Here is a 21,154-nt window from a genome sequence, read left to right on the forward strand (position 1 = left end):
AAAAAATAAAAAAAAAAACATAAGCAAGCAAGGAGACCAAGGGTTAGAGTTGTGCAATATGGAGTAGCCAGGGATTGGCCAATGCCTGGTGTCTACCAGCCTTTCTACCTCTAACACACACAATTAGGAAAATATTCAAAACCAAGTTTTAGGCACTGTGGAAGATTTAGGGGAATAACCCATGGCCCTTGCCTTCAAAAAAGAAAAATCTCATTGGAAAGAGAACACACACACACACACATGCACAGTAATTAGATAACAATGAAGTGTGTACTCTTGAGGCACTGAGCAACCAGTGAAAAAGGAGACTTAAGAGAATTTGAGGAGCCAGAAAAATCTTTTTTTAACTGCTTAAGTTTTTGCACTGTTAGTGATCAACTCTAGGGCCTTGTCCAAGCAAGGAAAATGTTCTACCAAGAAGCTCTCTGCCCAGGGCCCTCTACGAGGGTTTTATTTAAGAAGCAAAACTTGAAATGAGCCTTGAAGATGGGTTCAAGTCAATGATGGGATCACATGGTCTCAAAAGCTACGTGGGAGGTTCCGAAAGCCAAGTCTAGCGACCTTGACCGTGGAAGCCAAAAACCATTAGCATGGATCTCTGAGACATGCTGCAGTGTTTGGGCCTGTAGGCTGACCCAAGTGCCACTGCTGAGGGCCAGCTTGGTGAGGTCTTGCTCACCAGCATGCAAACAGGCCTAGGCTTGGTGACAGGGGTCTCAGAACTCTCCGGATGCTGGAATGTGTGGCTAGAAGCCCAGAGAGCTGTTGCACATGGGATAAGTATGTGTGGACACTTGCCCAGAATTGATATTATCATGATGGTGCTCAAGAGCTTGATGAAATTTTGTTGGCTGATTAGAACAAAGACAGTTTTTGCCCCTAGCAATCCCCACTATTTGGATTTTACGATTAACTTTCTAGCGTTAGTTATACTTTCAAAATCATGCTTTATATTTTCCAGCCAAGTTAATGAGCTTATGAATTAACACCCGCTCCCCACTGAAGGCATTTCAGTATGATCCAAAAACCATTTCAACGCAGAGCGCTTGTAGGCAAAGTGGTCTCCTATGGAGTCTTCTTTGAACGAGGGCCTTGGGGTTTTTTAGCCTTTCTGGGTTTCTTGTTCTTCTGGGTTTTCTTCCCCCTCTTTTGCTTCTTCTTTTGGCTGACCTGCAAGAAGTGAGAAAAGGGCAATGCTTCCAAATCTTGTGATTTTCCCTCCCGATGGTCGAACTCCTCCCGGCCACCATCGTTCCTTGTCCTCAGGACCAGCTGAAGTCGCTGCTCTCTCCGAGGTGCTGGTCTCCTTCTCAGTTCTCCACACGTCAGAGAAGCGACTACGACTCCCTCTTTCTCCCTCTTTGCTCCCGTTTGTCTGCTTTCCCGGACTCTTGCTGTCTTCACCTCATCCTCCTTCATCCCCCACCTGTGCCAAACACAGCCTTCTGGGGCTGGTACCGGTACCTTCCGCCCTTCATGTAAGCCAGTGGTTCTCAACCTGTGGGTCGAGACCCCTCCGGGGGGTTGCATATCGGATATTCTGCTTATCAGATATTTACATTGCGATTCATAACTGTTGTAATTCAAAATTACAGTTATGAAGTAGCAACGAAACAATTCTACCGTTTGGGGTCAGCACAACACGAGGAACTGTATTAAAAGGTGGCAGCAGTGTTAGGAAGGCTGAGACGCCCTGAAAGTGGACAAGGCTGGGAGAGAGGGTTGCCTAAAGCTTCCCAGCTGATCTGTGGCAGACCCAGGAGTCAGACTCGGGGGCTCAAGCTCCCCACTGCATACTCCACGGCCCTTCTCAAACCCGGCCCCTTAGCACACCACACAGGGTTCTTTCCACTTTGTCCTGGCTCCCTTCCCATCTCCATTCCTTTGTTCTCGAGACTTAAATTCCAGCTGCATTACTTCAGACTCGCTGAACACAGCCGCTTCCTCATGAAGCCACCAAGGGCCAGATTGTACTTAATTAACTTCCTGGTAAACGCCTTCTCCTTCAGGATCCAAATCAAAGGTCACTTGATACAAAGAAGTCTACCTTTATACTTTCTATTTTGCCTCCTGGCCAAGCCAATTACTCTTTCCTTCATAATTCTCAAGATTCTTGTGTGTACACCATTCCATACGTCTCCCACTAAGCCTGTTGATTTTTAGACATGGCTAGTGATAATATGCTATCCAGGGAAGGGGTGAGAGCTTGTTCCTTTTGAATCCATAGTGTCTTACTATGCGATACAATTCAAAGAGATGGAAAACGTATCCTTAATGGATATGCCCATATCCTGTGACCCCCAGAGTCTCTAAAAGGAACTTGGGTCCCTCCCGTCACCCACCTGTTTCTCCCACTCTTTCATCAGCTTCTTCACGTTTGCTGAATCTGGGTTCAGACAGGTTTGAATTCCGTTCTTCAGTGTAGCGCTGCCAAAGAACCACCAGTGAGCTCTCTCCTCCTCAGTATAATTTAAAAGTTCTTAGCAGAAGCAGTGGGGGAAAACATGCGTTTTACTGACTTTTCCAACGGAACCACTTAAAATACAGTAAAATGTTTTCCTAAGATTAACAGGTGGATTTCTGGAATTGTAGCAGACCTTTCAGGAGAAATCTCATGTTTTAATATTTATTTCTCTGGGCAACTTGAGACTAAGAATAGCTACTCCATAGAGACTCCCTTGATTTGGGTGTCAAAGGTCTTATATATACATAGCCTTTCACTTCGTAATTCTAACTTCCAAGAAGCTGGGAATGGCGGCTTATGCCTCAGCACTCAGGTGGCTGACGTAGAGAGAGGATCAGTAGGTCAAGGCCATTCTTGGCTACGTAAGAAGACTCTGTCTCAAAACAAAACAAAACAAACAAAATATTCTAACCTCTAGACAAGTATTACTAGGAAAGACTTAAAGACCATACTGCAATAGTAACAGTGTGCCAATAGTAAAATTTTTGGCATAACCTACATTTCTAGCAATGGCCATTGGCTATATAAATCATGGCATATCAATATGATGGAAAACAATTTAGCCACTACAAGTCTTTATTAGAGCCAGTGAGTTGGCTCAGCTGGTAAGCACACTTGTCTCATAGGCTTGGAGAGCTGAGTTCAACTCCCAGAACCCCAAATACGGACAGAGGAAAAGTGGACTTCACTAAGTTGTCCTGACCTCGACATGCATGCTGTGGCATGTGCACTTGAACATGCAGAATAATGAATTAGAATTTATTTTGCTTTTTGGTTTTTTGAGACAGGGTTTCTCTGTGTAGCTTTGAGCCTCACAGAGATCCACCTGCCTCTGCCCCCCCCCCCCAGTGCTGGGATTAAAGGCATGCACCACCAATGCCCGGCTTATTTTACTTTTAATTTATGTGTGTCTCTGTGTACTTGTATACAGGTGCCCACTGGGTCCAGAAGAAGGTATAGGATCTCCTGAGTGTGGAGTCACAGATGGCTGTGACTTGCCCAGCATGGGTGATATAAACTGGTCCTCTGCAAGAGCAACAAGTGCAGCCGGGTGGTAGTGGTGGTGCACACCTTTAATCCTAGGTGGGAGGCAGAGGCAGGCAGATCTCTGAGTTCGAGTCCAGCCTGGTCTATAGAGTGAGTTCCAGGACAGCCAGGACTCTCAAAAAACAAAAACACAAACAAACAAAAAAAGCAACAAGTGCAATTAACCTCTCGGTCATCTCTCCAGTGACCCCTCAAAAAATTTAAAAGTTATTCTTAGGACTCAGGAGTCGTGTCCAGTGGGGAGTATATGCGTAGCCCATGCAGAGTCCTGGGTTCAATCCCTAGCCCTCCCCCCAAAACCTAACCACTAGGGCATTTTTAGAGAAATTTAATTGATGTGAGAATCTGTCCATTATTACTGTGTTAAAGCAAACTACAAATGGGAATTTCTCCTTATCCACAGGAAGATGTCCAGGTTCCTACACTCTCAGATGGTGCCTATGTAACTTAAGATAAACTCTAATGTATAAATTAAAGATATTAACAATAAACAATATCAAAATAAAACAATGACAACCATGTACCATAATGAAGTTACTAAAAACTTATGAACCATTTGTTTCCAGCATATTCCATTCAATACTGTGGACCATGGCTGACTTCGGAAACTGAAGCTTAGGAACTTGAATTAACAGATAAGAGGAAACGACTGGATATAATGTGTAAGTTCATTTGACTTTACTTTTGTATGCATGTATATATGTATGTGTTACATATAAATAGGAAGACACATGAGAAAGAAGTGAAGGCACTTTAAAAGACGGCATGCTGAGGGGTTAGGAGAGCAGATTATGATTGTTTTCTTCCTTTCAGCAATCTGCTTTAAACATTTAGGCATCTAGGAGCCCATTTTTTTTTAAATTTACATTTTTTTCATTTTACATACTAATCACAGTTCCCCCTTCCCTCCCCTTCTCCCACCTCCCTCACCCCACTCCCCACCCACTCCTCAGAGAGGGTAAGGCCTCCCTTGGGGGGTCAACAAAGTCTGCCATCCCAAGTTGAGACAGGACCAAGCCCCGCAAGGTATCCCACCCTGGGAAATGGGCTCCAAAAAGCCAGTTCATGTACCAGGAATAAATCCTGGTCCCACTGCCAGGGGGCCCACAAACAGATCAAGTCACACAACTGTCACCCACATTCAGAGAGCCTAGTTCGGTCCCATGCAGGCTCCCCAGCTGTCAGTCCAGAGTCCCTGAGCTCCCACTAGCTTGAGTCAGCTGTCTCTGTGGTTTTCCCCATCATGATCTTGACCACCCCCACCCCTTGCTTGTATGATCCCTCCTCCCTCTCTTCGACTGGACTCCAGGAGCTCAGCCCAGTGCTTAGCTGTGGATCTCTGCATCTGCTTCCATCAGTTACTGGATGAAGGCTCCATGATGACAGGGTAGTCACCAATCTGAGTACAGGGCAAGGCCAGTTCGGGCACCCTCTCCACTATTGCTAGGAGTCTTAGCTGGGGTCTTCCTTATGGACTCCAGGGAATTTCCCTAGCACCAGGTTTCTCTCTAACCCCACAATGGAGCGCGCGCGCGCGCACACACACACACACACACACACACACACACACACACGCCTTTTTAAATCCCAATTGTATTTCCTTTTATCTTTTAAAAATTGTGTTTTTATTATTTCATTAAGAATTCCATTCAATGTAGTTTGATCAGATTCATAGGAGCCACTTTTTGACATTATTCAAATACATGTTTTCTGAATTAGAATCCTAAATAACCTTAAAAAGGTAAGTTTGTCTTGGAAACACTTTATTATTTAAATGGTATGTCATCTTTCATTTTCAGTCTTCATCAGAAATTTCTTATTTGGGGAGAAGAAAAAAAGCAGAGCAGACAGATTTATAGAGGAAACAACAGCCTGTGTGAGCAGTTAGTCTGAGGGTGAGACCGCCACCAGTTCAAGGTGGAATGTGCACGCTGGAAGCTTTCACTTACATGACTTCAGTCTTGTTGCAGTTAGGGCTTGGGGCAAATTGTTTGAGGTCTACTAAGGATCTGTGGTGGATCATGCCTCGCCGAGTGTTGATGCAGGAGCAACGCTGATTTCTTATTATGAGGGTTCCTGGAGGAAAGGGAAGACACCTGTTTAGGTCAAGGTCTCACTTCGCATGGTCGGTTAGAATGATGCATTTGACCTAGTCGCCATTGCTGTGAGCGAGTGTGTGTAAATCGTCACTGCAGAGCTTCAAGGTAGGCGTAATTTCCATCCTGTAAATGAGGAAGCCAGAGTCAAGGACAAAGTCACTTAAGCCAAAGGGAGCAGGGGAAGAATTTCAGTTGAGGTCACTCTGAATCCACTCAGATTTCTTAACTACCTTACTCCACAACTTCAGAAGAACAGAAAACTTCCACAATACTTAACTAAATCTCTATTGAAGTTAGGCACACACACACACACACACACACACACACACACACACACAAACCTGTCTGTACTATAAGGACTGGTTCCTCAACCCATTTATTACCTAATTTCAGGGGCATGGAACTGATGTAGGTATGGACAGAAAGCTCTACTTACAATAACTAATTACCACTTCAATCCTTACCCTTTCTCATTCCCACTGCTCTGAAAAATCGTTTTAAACATATTGTCTTTGTCCCTTAATACTTACACAGACTCAGCATCTATCTACCTAGGTTTTACTATCATAACTTAACCACAAAACTTCTTTAAAGATGTGGAAACTACATTCTAGGAAGGTTATTTGTCCAAGGTAAACAAAGTCATGAATTTTTAAAAAGCCAGAAGCAACGTCTCTGATTTCTGAATTCTCGGTTGGTTAACCACAGACATGCTTATCAATGTGCAGTATCAAATGCAGATGATGCAGGAGACAATTCAGAAAATGATCTCCTCTCTCACTACCAGTTGCCAGTGCTACAGATTTCATATCTCACATGATAAATGATAGACTCATGTGAAATGGAAATAAAGCACCCAGAAATTCCTTTACATCTGGAAACATTAAATGTTCGAATATGTTTTGAACCCTCATTGGAAACTCCCAATACCTACACCAAGAAGGCATATTTGACTTGGCAGGTACAAATTATGACCTTTGGATAACTGGTCACAGCATCCAAATGCTTTGATGAGTGAGCAATATTACTTTTTACTGCATGCAAAACATTCAACTTTATCTGCTGAACCCAGAAGGCTTTTTATAGTGTTGCATGTCTCAGAATTTACTAACTTAATACAATGCAAAACTCCTCACCTTGAACTCCACACTGATCCAGGAAGATGATGCTCAAAAGGAAAAGAACAGTTGACTTCATGGCAGAGCAGGTCTGTTTTGAGTCACTGTGTTGGATTCAAGTCGGAGAACGTCTTTAGAGAACATGTTCTTGAGAATCATATTTATTTAGGAAATCCCTTTCCCTTCTCGGCTCTGATTGGCTGGTCTCCTCAGCTGACCTAGAAGAACTCAATTAACCACAAGCACAATTGTCCTGGGGAAAACCCTACTCTCAGATCCCAGGGAATTTCTGCATGTTTTACTTCCATTTCGTATAAATGGGTAGTTTATAGAAAGGGATGCGAAACCTCTAGTACTCACTTTGAACTCAGCCAGAGTCACCACCTGGATGCAGAATGGATTATACGATGAATATATTAGTGCCATACAATGAAGGTTGGAGGTGTGCCTCCCACATGAGAAATATTAAAGTTCAGGGAAGTGATCCTTTTGTATTTGTATTGTCGTGTACATATATCTGTACATTACATGACTACATTAATCTTTTCTCACACTTTCCAGACAACTTAAAGCATCTTAATTTGTTGAGGGACTAGATAATTTTCTGCTTGTGGTAAATCCACTTTGCCTCATTATTGCTACCGTTTACTATTCTTTTCATTGTTAGATTAGTTGCATAAGCCACAGCTGTTCCATTCCTTGCTACCTTCTCTAAATATTTCACAAATGTCTGTAACACTGATAGTATGATGATTAAATGAAAACACGTGTTAATGACTGTTTTCTAAGGAGTTTAGAGAGGCTACATATATTCAACAGCAGCCAACAGCAAATAATTTTAAAAATAAAGTAGCTATTAAAACGTTCTGGCTGTTCAAAATTCTTAGAGCTATTGAAACTAAAATGAGAGTCAGTATGACAATGAGAAAAATGATATGAAGCGTTCTCAGAGAATATTATTTTCTGGGACAGGATGAGAGGAAAGAAAAAAATAAAAACAGGACAAAGGAACAAAGCCAAAAATTACCCTTTCAAAACAGGATTTGAGAAAAAGGAACACACAGAAACAAAAGCACATTAAAAAAAAAAAAAAGCTGGTGGGCGCTATATATAGTCCTCTGACAGGTCACGTCCAGACAAGGATGCCATTAGAATATAATGAAGAAACGGCAATGCTCTGACCAAACGCTGGAGAAGACTGGCAGGAGGGATTGGATTTTTCTTCTCTACTTCACACAATAGTTAATTAGGATGGGACTGGCAAAAGTATTAGAGATTTTTTGGCTCTACTTCACACGATCCTTGGGTGCACTGGTTAACAGGGAAAGATGATAGCTAAGAGACGCTACTGGACTGTAGGTGAGTACTACACATCTGGACTTTGTCTCCGCGTAGACCGCATCTGGACTTTCAATTCTTTCTCTACCTCCTCTAGAGAGGGCTGGACCAGGGTTTCAGTGAACTGGTTCACGTAGCTTCCTTTTAAACTTATCCTAGAAGAATACCATTGGACAAAATGAACAATAGCACATAAATTACTTTTCCTCCTCTCTCTCACACGTCACTCACTCCCTTCTCTCTATCCATCTTCACCCTAGATCAGCTGGTTTGACTGAATTGTAGGCAGTTCTGGAGGGTTTTTAGTTTTACAGGCCACAACCCAAGGTATACATCAATCTTGGTAAGATTAAAAACAACGTAATCCTTGAATCAAAATAAAAGTCATCTAAACAATGTTTACCGACTTTTAAATTATGTACTCCCTTTCCCTATGGAAAAGCATATATAACTTAACTAAAATTTGAAAATAAATGGACCAAAAATCAAAAGTAAATTTCTCCTTAAAGAGAGAAATGGAAATATATATATATATATATATATATATATATATATATATATATACTAAGAAAGGGATTTTAAATTTTGGTTGAGCGCTGATCATTGTAATACAGGTTTTTTGTTGTTGAGCTAATGTCAAGGTCTTACTATGTACCCCAGGCTGGCTTTGAACTTGCCATTCTCCTGCCTCAGCCTTCTGAGTATTGGGATTGTAGATCTGCATCCTGTGCCCCACTAATGTCTAAGGATTTTTTTAGCCCTCCCAGACTGATGGTTGTCCTTGGAGCAATCATTCTTCCTCCTTTCCCCAAAGAATGCATGTTTTAGGATAAGGAGATAATTTATATTCACACTTTATGTCACATGATGCACAATTTTTACTAGTTTCTATGTGGGTTAGTAATAACTAAATAAAATACGACAGAAATCATTTTGAAAAACAAAACTTGTGGTGACTTTGGACAAGTTTATTTATTGGTTATGTTTACTCCTGGTAATTAGGGTGGACCTGGATTCAGGTACCAGTTTTACTGCTTGGTGATTGCTGAATATAGATGACTTCTGCCAGCCTTGGATCTCTCACAAGAAAGCAACAGCCAGTTTCCCAAGTGGTTGTTAAAGATTAATAACAAGAATATCCTGCCAGTGGGTAGCCGTCTAACAGAGGCTTGTAACTGGTCAAAGGGTGGAGAATTAATGACTGTAGAGTGTTCTGATCCTAAACAGGACATCTGTGCCGCCTCTGCCCCCAGGTTCAGGGACTATCCCAGAGGAGGCGCCTGAAAGACTGTAAGAGCCAGAAGCTGGGGAGGAGGACTGAGAGTTTTCTGGACTGGACATCCCATTGCACTCATGAACTCACTGCAACTGTGTTTACCTGCTCGGGACATGCAGAACATCAGTAATCATTTCATCATGCCTATGGGGCGGGGCTCCTGAGGCCCTACCCTTAATGTTTATGAGTCAAAACAGAAAACAAGATTTGAAAGTGGGAGGGGCATTTCTGGGAAGAAGAAGGGTTTCAAGCAAGCAAGGTGAGGGATGAGAGAGGGCAACGGGCGGTGCAAATGCCTACCATTGATACATGGATGTATGAAACGGTCCAAGTGTGTGTAGAAAGAACCCACTCCCAAACACAAGCTCCACGGCAGCCCGCGGCTGTCCTTTCTAGCAGAGCTGATGGAGAGACTTCTTAGCCTAAGGAGGAAAGCAGGCTCCGTATGAGCTGTCTAGTTTTATTTTCCAGACTGATTGCATCACTCTTTCTTTCTCATGTCCTGACTCCCCCCCTCGTGTCTGCAATGTGACCACTCTGCATGCTTTACCCTGCAGCACAGTAATTTTACCTTATTCAGCATCCTGACTTTGGGAAGACGTCATCACTTAGCTCCACCAGCAGTCAGTCCTCATGGCGCCTCCTGGCCTGTCCTCATCGAACTGATGTAGGAAGCAATGTCAGCTTATCCGGGGCACTCTACTCTCTCCTTCTATTAGGAGGCGGGTTTGTAAAGATCCACGGTTGAACATGATAACCCAGCACCTCTCCTGGAAGAGTGTTCTCGAAGCCTAGTAACTGTACTCAGTATAAATGCTCACAAGTGACACACAGGGACCAGAGCCCATTTGGGCAAGATCTGGCATCAGCCAAGGATTGAAATCTCGAGCCACAGATTCTGTGACCTCTTCCAGTGGGGCTGTGCACAGTGCGCATGCCCAGCCAGTTTGCTTCCAGAACTTTCCTCCACCCTGAGTGCCCAACGCTCACTCTACGCCGCCGGCCGGTGTAGCTGCTGGGGCTGCCTGCACTCATCTGCTGAAGGAAAGAAGCACTTTAGGGAGGAAAGGTAGTGTGTGCCCTGGGGCTCTCCCCCTTCGTCCCCACGGTCCCTCAGCCTCCTGGACCTGAGGAGGCCATCTGTCCCCAGGAAGCGGAGTGGAGGCTCACCTCGGAGGAGGACGCCTGGGAGCGTGTGGCTTTCTCGGGAGCCTTGGTGAGGGTGGGAGGGAGCGATGGCTGCAGAAGTCCAGCTCATGCATGGAGGCCACAGGGCTGGGGAATATCCCTGGGGGGTGAGGTGAGGGTGGCTGAGGTGACCTTGAGGAAGGCTCACTGGGCAGGAGCTGGTGTTGAGGTGGCCAGAGCCCCTGAGTCCCAGATGCTCGCATCCCCAGAGGCTGGGAGCTCCAGAGCCCAGGCTCACTGCTGCTGCCTTGCAGGGGTTCCTTCCTCACTAACAGCTGAAAGGAGGCTTCCTGAGCAGCAGGAAGATCCTTCCAGGCTAAAGCTTCTCAGATCAGCCTTGGGCCCTTAGGTGTGAAGATAGACCATTTGGGTTCAGGCTCCTAAGACATTTGCTTCCCAGCCTCCATGTTGGACACATGCACGCCAGCTTCCTTCCAGAGGAAGTGCGGTGCAGACCGGAGGGACCGAGGCGAGAGAATCCCACAGAGACTTACGGCTTTTTAGGAGAAATAGAAACTTGCTAAGTAAGACAGGATGTTGCTGGAGTTTCTCATAGGCGTGGGAAGAAAGCCAAGGATTATCAGGACTGTTGCAATCAACAGACAGCTCTTAATTCCCTCCTTGGACAACAACAACAAAACCCACTTCTTTTTTTCCAAGTCAGTGTCCCTGAGGAACTCGGTGATGTAATCCCCAGGAGCCAGGCACAGCAGGCCTGCTGGCCCTCTATGGTGTCTGGCTTCGCCTGCCTGCCACCTGTTTCATTATGGAGCCGTGTAGACCCGTTTAAAGAGGTTAACGGTGCACATGTCAACTGTCTTAGTAAAGACCAGAGAGGCTTCCTTTTGCTTGTCGGAGGGGAAGTTTCTCTCAGATTGAAACTCACATGCCCGTTTTAATTTCTCACTGTGTGGACTTCCCCACTTTTCACCAGTTGCTGCGACTGTTCAGGGAGCCTAACTTTAAAACGGGCCGTTTCTCGAAAGTCTCAAGCTGTGAGTTAGCATCCTGAATTCGTTTCCCTCAGTCAAGGGAGTCACTCCTTAAAAAAAGAAAAAACAATTGAAAAACTTTTTCCGCTAGCAAATCATACTTTTGTGTATGTATTTCAGGTCCCTAACAAAAAGGAATAAATTCTTCCTTCGTTAATCGTATTGTCTTGGCTTCGTGGCTTATGTCTAATAAAAAGCCCTCGGGGCTGTTTGATTTGTGACTGTTAGGTGGTTTTGAGAGATACCGTCCGGCATCTTTTCAAGGACAGATGTGATCCCAGGGTGGCGACAGGCAGCACAGTTGTTTGGTCCTGGGACTTTTGGCGAAGCAGTCTGTCTGCTGTCTGTCTGCAGTCTGTCTGCAGTCTGTCTGCAGTCTGATGACACACAGTAGTAATGGTCACAAGAAAGCTGCTTCCAAGACCGAAGGAAAGCATCCTGAAAAGGGAGGATGGGTTTTTCTGTCTTAACTATTCCGACTTATTTTAAGTGATTCACTCACAAGTGTGAAAAGCAACTCTCCAAGGGCTGGGGCTCAGGAGTTTTAGGAACAGTAGTTGCTCTTGTTGAAAAGGTAGGTTTGGTTCCCAGCACCCATACGACAGCTAATAATTGGCTGTAACCCCAGTTCCGGAGGATCTGTCACCCTTCTGGCCTCCGCAGCATGACACGCATGTGGTACACAGACACACCTGCCCACAAGACACCAACACACACAAAACTATGTCAATCTAAAGAAACAAAACAAACAAAAACACTAAGGGAAAAAATCCATTTTACTAATTTTTTTTATTTTGAGACAGGGTCTCATGTAGCCCAGCCTGACTTAATTTTTTTTTTTAAGTAACTGAGGATGACCTTGACCTCCTGAGACTCACCTTCTGAGTTCTGGGATTACAGGTGTGTGTTTCCATGCTGGAAAATTCCACGTTCACGAACGCTTCATTGAGCCTTTTTTTTTTTCCTTCACTCCAGTTCATTCATCAAACTTTTATTATGATTCTAGTTTCTAAGGACACAAATACCTTTGCCCTCAGAGAGCTTGTAATTTACTTGGGGCAAATCCACATTAAACAATGACTCTGGGAGAGAAATGTCCCATCAAAGGACAGTACACATTGACTGGGCAGAGAAATCTCCAGCTGTTGTGAAAAGCTTCAAACCGCTGTTGGAATTAGAGCCGGAGGGAAAACCTGGGGTTCCTAAGTGTGGGGCAGTACAGGAGCGTGAGGGGGCGTTCAGAAGCTTCAGGTGCTGTGCAGGGGTAGAAGACAGTGGGGCGGGATTGGGAGGATTGAGTCTAAAAATGTAGCCGGTGCTGAAGGGTGAAGAACCGGTTAGAGTCTCTAAAGATGAAATGAAGGATTCTAGTCAAGGGAGCACGTCCCAGAGGTTTATGAAACGCACACACAAACACACATGCACATACACACCACACCCCTACCTGTGTGTACATCTTTGTCACTGATTTTTGTCACTTTGTCACCCATTAATTTTACTTTCTATAAATATAAATATTTGTAGATGGTGTGTTTTTAAATAGTTCTTCATATGTCTAGACTGTTGGTTCTCAACGCTGGGCATTTGGGTTGTCTCTAGTATCAGTAGTACAATAATGCTCTTATTATGTCTTAAGTGACTTTGTTTTCTGGTTCTATGTGGGGTGGCATGCACCTGCAGCCTCAGCTGCTGAGGAGGCCGAGGCAGGGTGAGCGCTTGAACCCCAGAATTCAGGGCCCTCGTGGACAACACAGTGAAACCGTGTCTCGTAACATAAATGTTTTTAGTTTTTCCTTCTTTGAAATTAAAAAGACAGATGATAAGAATGTTACATGTTTCTGTAACATTTGATTGCCAGAAAAAGAAGGCTAATTTTGTAATAACCCTAAATAATATGTACATGTATCTGTTCCCCAGTCTTCTATTATTTGTATTTATTATGCAAAAATTGGCATGTGAGATTATTTCCAATTGTACTGTGTGTGTGTGTGTGTGTGTGTGTGTGTGTGTGTGTGTGTGTGTAGCAGTAGGCTACACTGGCTGAGATTCATGTCTCCACCTCACCAGCATGGGGATTAAAAGCACAAAGTACCATGGGCTATTTTTTTTTTTAATTATTAAAATGTATTTTCTTGTTTTTACATGAGGATTCTTCATACGTTTCAGAGACTAATACTTTATCAGCTAATTGTGCTGCAGGCCTCTTCTCAGTCTCTAACTGGACCGAGGAGGTGGGGAAGAAGTGGTAACGTGGCTTGCTCGTTTGGGGAACTGAGTGGATGATGGTGTAATTAACCAAGTCTAGAAAATGGAGGCGAAGACACAGGGCTAGGAGAGAAGTGATTGCTTCCAGGCTCTCCTGTGCGCTATTCTGGCGGAGATGTCTTGGATCTGGGAGTCTGCTCCAGCTCCCTCTCTGTTGCTGTGGTAAATACCAAAAGCAGCTTCAGGGAGGAGAGGCTTGACTCTAGCTCCTGCTTCCAGGCACCAGTCGACATCACCAAGGGAAGCCAGGGCAGGACGCCGGAGCAGAAACCGCGGAGGAGGCTGCTTATTGGCGTGCACTCTGGCTTGCTTCCTCTAGCTCATGTTCAGCTAGCTTTCTTACGCAACCCAGGACCACCTGCTCAGCGTGACCCTGTCCCTGAGTGGGCTGAGCCCTCCCACATCAAGCCACCCTCGGACATGGCCACAGGCCAGTCTGATCTACACATCCCCTCACCTGAGACCCCTTCTTCCCAGATGACTCAGTTGTGTGGAGCTGACAATAAAACCTCACCAGGACAGGGTCCATGCCCATACCATTCTCTCATGCCTTGCCAGTCACATAGGAATCTTGTATGCTGGGACTTCAGGGGGCTAAACTTAGGAGTGTGGTAATTTTCCTGATTCACTTGTCCTCTACCCACCCCCACCCCAACTTCCTGTCCAAGCCATGGAGTCTCTAAGCCTCTGAAATAATTCTCAGTCACGTGACCCATAGGACATTTCATATCAGTTATTACTTTATTATCTTTTTTGGTCTCTTAATATTTTCAGTACAGTACATTATTTTTACTTTGAGAACCATCCAACCCCTTTTGTGTTATGTAACATTCAGAAACGCTTGTCGATATCAACTTCTCTAATTGTTCATCGCTACATTCTTAATTACACAATGAAAGTCGTACAAAAAAACATACATCTAGGAATTCTACTTTGTACAGTTGTTCATTAAATAACATTTATACACACATTTCCATATACTTTTAGCTTCCTGTAAGTATTCTGAGTTGTGAAGTTCCCTTGGGAAGACGGGGCAGTACGCCATGAAGTAAAGTTGGTTCTTAGAAGCAGGCTTTGACTGTATTCGAAGTAAATGAACCCAGGTAACTCAGAACTGAAGAGATCTCCTAATAGACCTAAGATAGGAAGATGAGGAGTGTGTGGGGAGCAGGCAGGGCTTGGCCCAAGGCTGGGAGTGTAGCACCTCAGTGCAGCTTACAGTACAGGGCAAGGAGAGCTGTTTCAGCTGTTTGAGAACTCAGGACCAGCTCTTAGTGGAGCTGGGAACTCTATCCCTGGAGTCCCTGTTGTCTCAGGACGATGCACTGTCCATCGTCCTTCAGGAATAGTGACGTGACGTCACCAGGAATAGCAGCTGATGTGACCGACCATGGTTGGTCACCTTTCAGGAGAACCAGGGACAATTAAGGCTAGCCACACACCGCGGAAAGGGAAGGGATGGAGAGGCAGGCTCTCTGCCGCCGCCTGTTGGCCACAGCACTGCGGTGATCAGCTGCTCTCTGGTTAAGGGGCTCGTTTAGACCTGGAGGAAGAAGACAGTGTAGTGAGTGGAAGAGACTCTCCAGTCTGGGAACCCAAAGACCCTTGGGAATAAGGCTCAGTGCACTCCCCTCTGCTACCCAGTCGCCGTGGGTCACATGGCCGTTGTTTTTAGTGAGGAAATGGGGAAAATTGGATGCTTTACCCGGACAGTTAGAACTGCTCACAGGTTAAAGTCATTACCTGTCACCTCTAGACATTAGGTGCTTATGGCCGAGGTGGCACCTCAGTGTCTGCGTAAATGGAGGCAGAATGGGACATGGTGGCGACGGGTTTAAGGCAAAGATCCCACAGCAAAGCCCAGCGCGTACGTTACTTCCCAAGACTGCCGTTTCTCGAAAGAGCCACCGCCCACCTACCTGTTTTTGCTGACCAGTTTCAACAAACTCTTGACGGCCTCAGAGTCTGGATTCAGACATCTCTTCTCTTCAGTTTTCTTCATTGTGACACTGGAAGCAAGCGGTGAGATAGATGAACAGCAGGCCAACAACAGAAGGACCACGCAGGCCCAGAGCAGAAGTCACCTTCCATTCGCTCGCTAGTGGTAGGGTCACCACAAACCCTTTGTGGACCTTTCCTGATTAGCGTCCCATGTCTAATGTGTGACTACATGAGGGAAGCTAGCAGCCCGAGGGGCTCTACTCACATGATCTCGACTCGTGGACAGGACTGGCTCGCAGGAATAATTTCCAGTTTTCCTAAGGCCCTCGGTTTTACTGGTCGGTCGTCAATTTTGATGCAGGAGCAGCGTACTGTTCTTGAGAGAGGGATTCCTGCAGGAAGAGAGCAGTGGAGAGGAAAGGTTAGCTTACGGTTCCATTTTAGGCACTTAACACAGGTGAGGTAGTATATGCAGAACCTGTCCCCACATTATCAATCTGAGAAGAGATGTAGCCCATCGTCGTATCACAGGTCTGAATGGTGAAATAGTTATTATCGTGAAGGAGGGAGCTGCCTGCAACTTGTTAATGGTGAAATCATGCCCTCAGGTATAGGTCATATTATTCATTAGGCTTCGGTAAGGAGGCATCTGTCTTAGTTCCCTCTCTCCTTCCCCATCTCTCCCCTCCTCCTCCATCCTCTCACAGGTTTTTCCTACCTCCCCTTTTCCTCTCTTGCTTCCCTTCTCTATTCTCTTTCTCTTATTCAATTTTCCTCTGACCAACCAGCACGAGACAAAGTCTGCAAGCAGGCGGGATCCCTGCCTGCTCCCCTCTCTTTTTGTAGGCACACACCAAACTTAAAGCTACACTGTGTTTAGAAGTGAGCTCAGTTGTCCTTCTGACTGGGCGTTCCTTACCTTGAGTCCCACTCAGACTTAGCAGGATGAGGCAGAGCACCAGGGCAGCGCTGGGGTTCATGGTGCTGACAGTGGAGACTTCTGGCTGGCTGGCTCAGGAGGTGTGTCAGCCGTGGATGAATGCCTCGTGGAGTGCTGGGCCACTGGGCAGTATTTATCGGCCCAGAGTTTCCCTCCCTGACTCTTGATTGGATGACTTTGGAGTTGACTCAGCAAGACTTCAGTGTCCTTCAAGGGAAGTCCCCTGTTGCAAAATTGAGGTTATTTGTGTTTATTGTGAGTTCCGAGTTTGGAATTTCCCTCTGTGCTCTGTTCATTTTTAATGAGTGAGTGAGTTAAGTTTCACTTTCCAAAGCATGAGCTGTTTGAGGAAAAAGGATGGAGTGCCTTGTAGAATAAGTTTGAAAATGGATTTAAATCTCATCTTTCCTATCTTGTAAAACAGAGTTAATATTTAAGTCAAGTCAAGTCCTAAACACAGTTTTATTTTTGTTGCATTTTCATTACTCTTGCTTTTTATTTTTTGAGGAATTTGTTTATCTTACAAACTTTATTATAACAACTTGCAATAAGTGGAAAATCACACAGCTAATCATTGGTCTCGTTCCAACTCTGTCGTGGATTTCATGATTGTTTTCTTAGCCAGTGTGTGGCAACAGAGGATCATGGATGAAGTGATGCCCAGTAGATGTGGGCATCACTCTGCAGTGCAACAGCTGAGGCAGCCGATAACTAGAACCGAGGAAAATACGTGGGAGATCTTCCACAGGGGTGGCAGTGATGGGGACTGGCCAGGAAGTGGCAGCGATTCGTCCTGGGATAGCGCTACTGAACCCGGAGTGCACTGGTTCAGAGCGTCACTGGATGCCAAGAACAAAGTCCGTATCTGCACCTGGACCTGCAGAACAGGAGCTCGGGGCCAGAGCAGGAAGTGAGTTGCTGTTTGGAAAAGATGGAAATTTCTAGAGTGCTAAGTCCTAGGTTGATGTAGTCCGAGGACGAGAACAGAGCTAAGCATTCAAGTGAGCCAGTCGGACAGCTGTGGGAATCTGGAAGGACGGAAGGGGAGTGAGGCCAGGGTTGACAGAAGCCAAGAGACTTCCGTGTTGTGGACTTCTAATGAGGGCTGGCCCCTGTGAGAGGGTGCCATGAGGAGCCCCTCCAAACCTGCTTCTGCAGAATAGAAACTGCACTGTAGGAGTGTCAGAATTTAGAGTGGACTCTGAATGGGAGCAGTGTTGGGCAGTGTTACATTAAATAATAAAAAAAGATACGTGGTGAGTTTTATTTTTTTTATTGTTCAAGTTCTCAAGATGCAAAGGAGAAAACAGATTTGAGGGAGATAGCAAATGGACTAATAGTCATTTATTAAGAAGAAAATAGTTTAGTAAGTATTCCATAGCATTAGGTATCTGCTAGTCACGAGCGTTTACTCATTCAACCCCTTTAAGAGCCCAGGACCCCCTCTCTGGAGCCCACAATCTCAAACACTTGGTGATAAAGAGCAAATAATTCTTGGTTGAGTTCCTGATTTCCCTTCTGTCTGTTCACTTGGCTGAAGTCATCTTTGAGGTTATTTTGGAGTTTCTGGAACTAAACTCCTAGGAAAGGTTTAAGTTAGATTTATTTTACACCAAATTTCATGCTAAAATGAAAATTACTATAGTATTTATACATTGCATGGATGTGGTACCCAATAAACAGACACATGACAGGCATGCATTTGTACTTTAAGTGGTCCTCTTGACTAAAACAGACGTTTTGCACTGAATTCTGGCACAGATTATAGCAAGTATGGCATACATATCATGGAATTTTTGTTGCTAGGAGAAATCACGTATTGAAATCTGTAAAACAAAAAAACAACAACTGTAAGGGCAGTGTCACATGACTAAAATAAAGATATCTGACATGGAAGTTCCTAGGAGAGTATAGACTCACTGTCAGAAGTGTGCTTTGAAGACGCTGGAGAAAAGATCAGCCTCAGATGAGCCTTAGAGTGGGGTGTACTTAGCCAAGCGGTGGTGGCACACAACTTTAATCCCAGCACTCGGGAGGCAAAGCCAGGTGGATCTCTATGTGTTCGAGGCCAGCCTGGTCTACAGAGCGAGATCCAGGACAGGTACCAAAACTACACAGAGAAACCCTGTCTTGAAAAAGAAAGAAAGGAAGGAAGGGAGGGAGGGAGGGAGGGAGGGAGGGAGGGAGGGAGGGAGGGAAAGAAGGAAGGAAGGAAGGAAGGAAGGAAGGAAGGAAGGAAGGAAGGAAGGAAGAGTGGGGTGGGGTGTACTTACAGGCTGCATACACCTGATGATGGTGCACACCTTTAATTCCAGCACTTGGGAGGCAGAGGCAGGAGGATCTCTGAGTCCGATGTCAGCCTGGTCTACAGAGTGAGTTTTTGAAACCCTGTCTCAAAAAAACCAGAAGAAAAAAAAAAGAGTGAGGTGTATTTACAGGATGTTCATGTCGTTGCACACCTTTAGTCCTAGCATTTGGGAGGGAGAGGCAGGTGGATCTCTTTGAGTTCAAAGCTGGCCTGGAACCTACTGAGTTCTTGGACAGCCAGGACTATGTAGAGAGCCCACCTCAAGGAAAACAAAAGAGTGAGATGGACTTAAATGGCCAGGAGGGGAAGCATATGCCAGCATAGATATCACACACACACACACACACACACACACACACACACACACACACACACACACACAAAATACAGAGGAAGCCAACCAGCCAGGAAGCCTGGTGAGAGGCACAGGGTATTGAACACAGGGTAGGGCCTGGAGTTCAACTTTGCAGGTTCTGAACACTCATTGTCCCCAGTTATCCTCAGCATGCTCTTGGGGAGTTAATTATGCCAAACAAATCTGATAAAGACTAAGACACAAATTATTTTTTTTTGTTGTTATTATTACTATTTTGGTTTTTCAAGATACTGTCTCACTATGTAGCTATGACTGTCCTGGAGCTCACTATGTAGAGCAGGCTGGCCTCAAACTCACAAGAGATCCATCCACCTGCCTCTGCATCCCAGAGCTGGGATTTAAGGTCTGTGCCGCCATGCCCAGCCAAAGATGCAAATTAAGAAGTTTATTTATTCCTTGTTGGTGTGGGTCTTCTCATGACCGGGATGGCTGGTTGAGGAAGGTATCCAGGTCACCCCTGTTCCGGGACCAGGGTGCCTAGGAATGTGAATTAGGAAACTGTGTTCTGCCTGGTGAGAAGAGAAGCATGATTCCATCTCTTGTTTTGCATGGGAACCTGCTCAGGGCATAAACCTCATGAACATGACCCACATGGAAACCATTGGAGAACAGCTGTGCTTTATACATCAGTCACAAACTTGCTGTGAATGTTCCTGTCACTCCTGACCTGCATCGGGTATTTGTGTGGAAGAAGAAATAGGGAAAGCGATAGCTTTTAAATTTTATTTTTCTTTCAAAAATTCTCAAGGCTTTTGGTACATTTGCTAGAATTCACTGTTCGGGGCTGACTTTGAAAGAAAGTGAGTTAAAGAACTTAGTTTCAGTTTCCACTTCATGAATTCGGCTCCTCTGCTTCTAATTATGCCTGCCCTCAGACCAGGGGAGTCAAGTACAATAAAACAGCCTGTTCCTAAAAGCTCGTGAGCACAGACCCAAAGAAAAGGCTTTCTGAGAAATGGAAGCACTTAGAAGAAGCGCGGGGCCGGAGGTCTGTGGACGGGATTCCCCTCACTGCTGCAGGACACTGTTCTGCCGTCTGTCAGCAGAGCCTCCGCTTCGCTTCGTAGTTCTGACTTGGCACTTATTCTGTGCACCGCTCACACGCTTCCCAATGACCCAGCTGCCTCTTCCATCACCGGCAGCCGGAGGGAGCCCGGGGCAAAGGAAGTGCTGACAAAGGAGGGAGAGATACAATCTTGTTTGGGAAGGCTGAGAGCAGCTTTGGGTGGCTCATTCCAGTGGTTCTCAACCTGTGGGTCGCGACTCCCTTGGAATCACATATTGGATATCCTGCACGCCAGATTTACATTGTGTTTTGTAATAGCAAAATTGCAGCTATGAAGTAACAATGAAATAACTCTGATTGCAGGTCACCGCAATATGAGGAACTAACTGCACTACAGGGTCACAGCATTAGGAAGGTTGAGGAACAGTTTTCCTTTTTGGGTTTTCGAGACAGGGTTTCTCTGTGTAGCCCTGGCTATCCTGGAACTCGCTCTGTAGACCAGGTTGGCCTTGAACTCGAAGATCCAGCTGTGTGCTGGTATTAAAGGTGTACGCCACCACTGCTTTGAGAAGCATGGTTTTAGACCATGCAGTGATTAGTTTTTATTTTGGTGCTGGGGATCCAAACCAGAACCTTAGACATACTAGGCAGGTGCTCTACCACTGAGCTGTGTCATATCCCCAGCTCCCCCACCCCCAGGTGGGAAATCCTCTGGATGACCCAGTTACCGCTAGTGACATGTGTTAGCTTTTCTGCAGAGTTCGCAAGCTGTAGTTACATCAGCACTAGCACTGAG

At 45.2% G+C, this 21,154-nt stretch overlaps 3 protein-coding genes across 3 annotated transcripts in view; 1 reads left to right on the forward strand and 2 right to left on the reverse strand.

Annotated features, from left to right (window-relative positions):
- Positions 1–318: 318 nt before the first annotated feature.
- Cxcl9 (C-X-C motif chemokine ligand 9) lies at positions 319–6,890 on the reverse strand. Its single transcript, XM_028881919.2, has 4 exons — positions 6,747–6,890; positions 5,461–5,587; positions 2,343–2,427; positions 319–1,170 (listed from the first exon to the last, which is right to left on the reverse strand). The coding sequence occupies exons 1-4, from the start codon at positions 6,805–6,807 to the stop codon at positions 1,066–1,068; spliced, it is 378 nt and encodes a 125-aa protein (XP_028737752.1). The 5' UTR covers positions 6,808–6,890; the 3' UTR covers positions 319–1,065.
- A 3,401-nt stretch (positions 6,891–10,291) lies between these two features.
- Art3 (ADP-ribosyltransferase 3 (inactive)) overlaps positions 10,292–21,154 on the forward strand; it is an 86,258-nt gene continuing 75,395 nt past the window's right edge. Inside the window, exon 1 of the mRNA XM_037209158.1 lies at positions 10,292–10,411. The gene's annotated coding sequence lies outside the window, so the exon portion shown is untranslated. The remainder of the gene's footprint in view (positions 10,412–21,154) is intronic.
- Positions 14,506–16,787, reverse strand: Cxcl10 (C-X-C motif chemokine ligand 10). Its single transcript, XM_028881924.2, has 4 exons — positions 16,648–16,787; positions 15,994–16,120; positions 15,707–15,796; positions 14,506–15,330 (listed from the first exon to the last, which is right to left on the reverse strand). Exons 1-4 carry the CDS (start codon positions 16,706–16,708, stop codon positions 15,312–15,314), a joined length of 297 nt encoding a protein of 98 aa, XP_028737757.1. The 5' UTR covers positions 16,709–16,787; the 3' UTR covers positions 14,506–15,311.

This window comes from Peromyscus leucopus, chromosome 10 (genome assembly GCF_004664715.2).
Source record: "Peromyscus leucopus breed LL Stock chromosome 10, UCI_PerLeu_2.1, whole genome shotgun sequence".
In the NCBI taxonomy this organism is placed as follows: domain Eukaryota; kingdom Metazoa; phylum Chordata; class Mammalia; order Rodentia; family Cricetidae; genus Peromyscus; species Peromyscus leucopus.

Excerpts from the sequence above, each read along its gene's own strand:
- Cxcl9 (XM_028881919.2), bottom strand. The coding sequence starts at position 6,807 with ATGAAGTCAACTGTTCTTTTCCTTTTGAGCATCATCTTCCTGGATCAG. Across the intron at positions 2,428-5,460 it reads TGCAACAAGACTGAAGTCAT|CGCTACACTGAAGAACGGAA; the intron begins GTAAGTGAAAGC and ends GTTCTTTGGCAG. Across the intron at positions 1,171-2,342 it reads TGAAAGAGTGGGAGAAACAG|GTCAGCCAAAAGAAGAAGCA; the intron begins GTGGGTGACGGG and ends CACTTCTTGCAG.
- Cxcl10 (XM_028881924.2), bottom strand. The coding sequence starts at position 16,708 with ATGAACCCCAGCGCTGCCCTGGTGCTCTGCCTCATCCTGCTAAGTCTG. Across the intron at positions 16,121-16,647 it reads AAGTCTGAGTGGGACTCAAG|GAATCCCTCTCTCAAGAACA; the intron begins GTAAGGAACGCC and ends CTCTTCCTGCAG. Across the intron at positions 15,797-15,993 it reads TGTCCACGAGTCGAGATCAT|TGTCACAATGAAGAAAACTG; the intron begins GTGAGTAGAGCC and ends GCTTGCTTCCAG.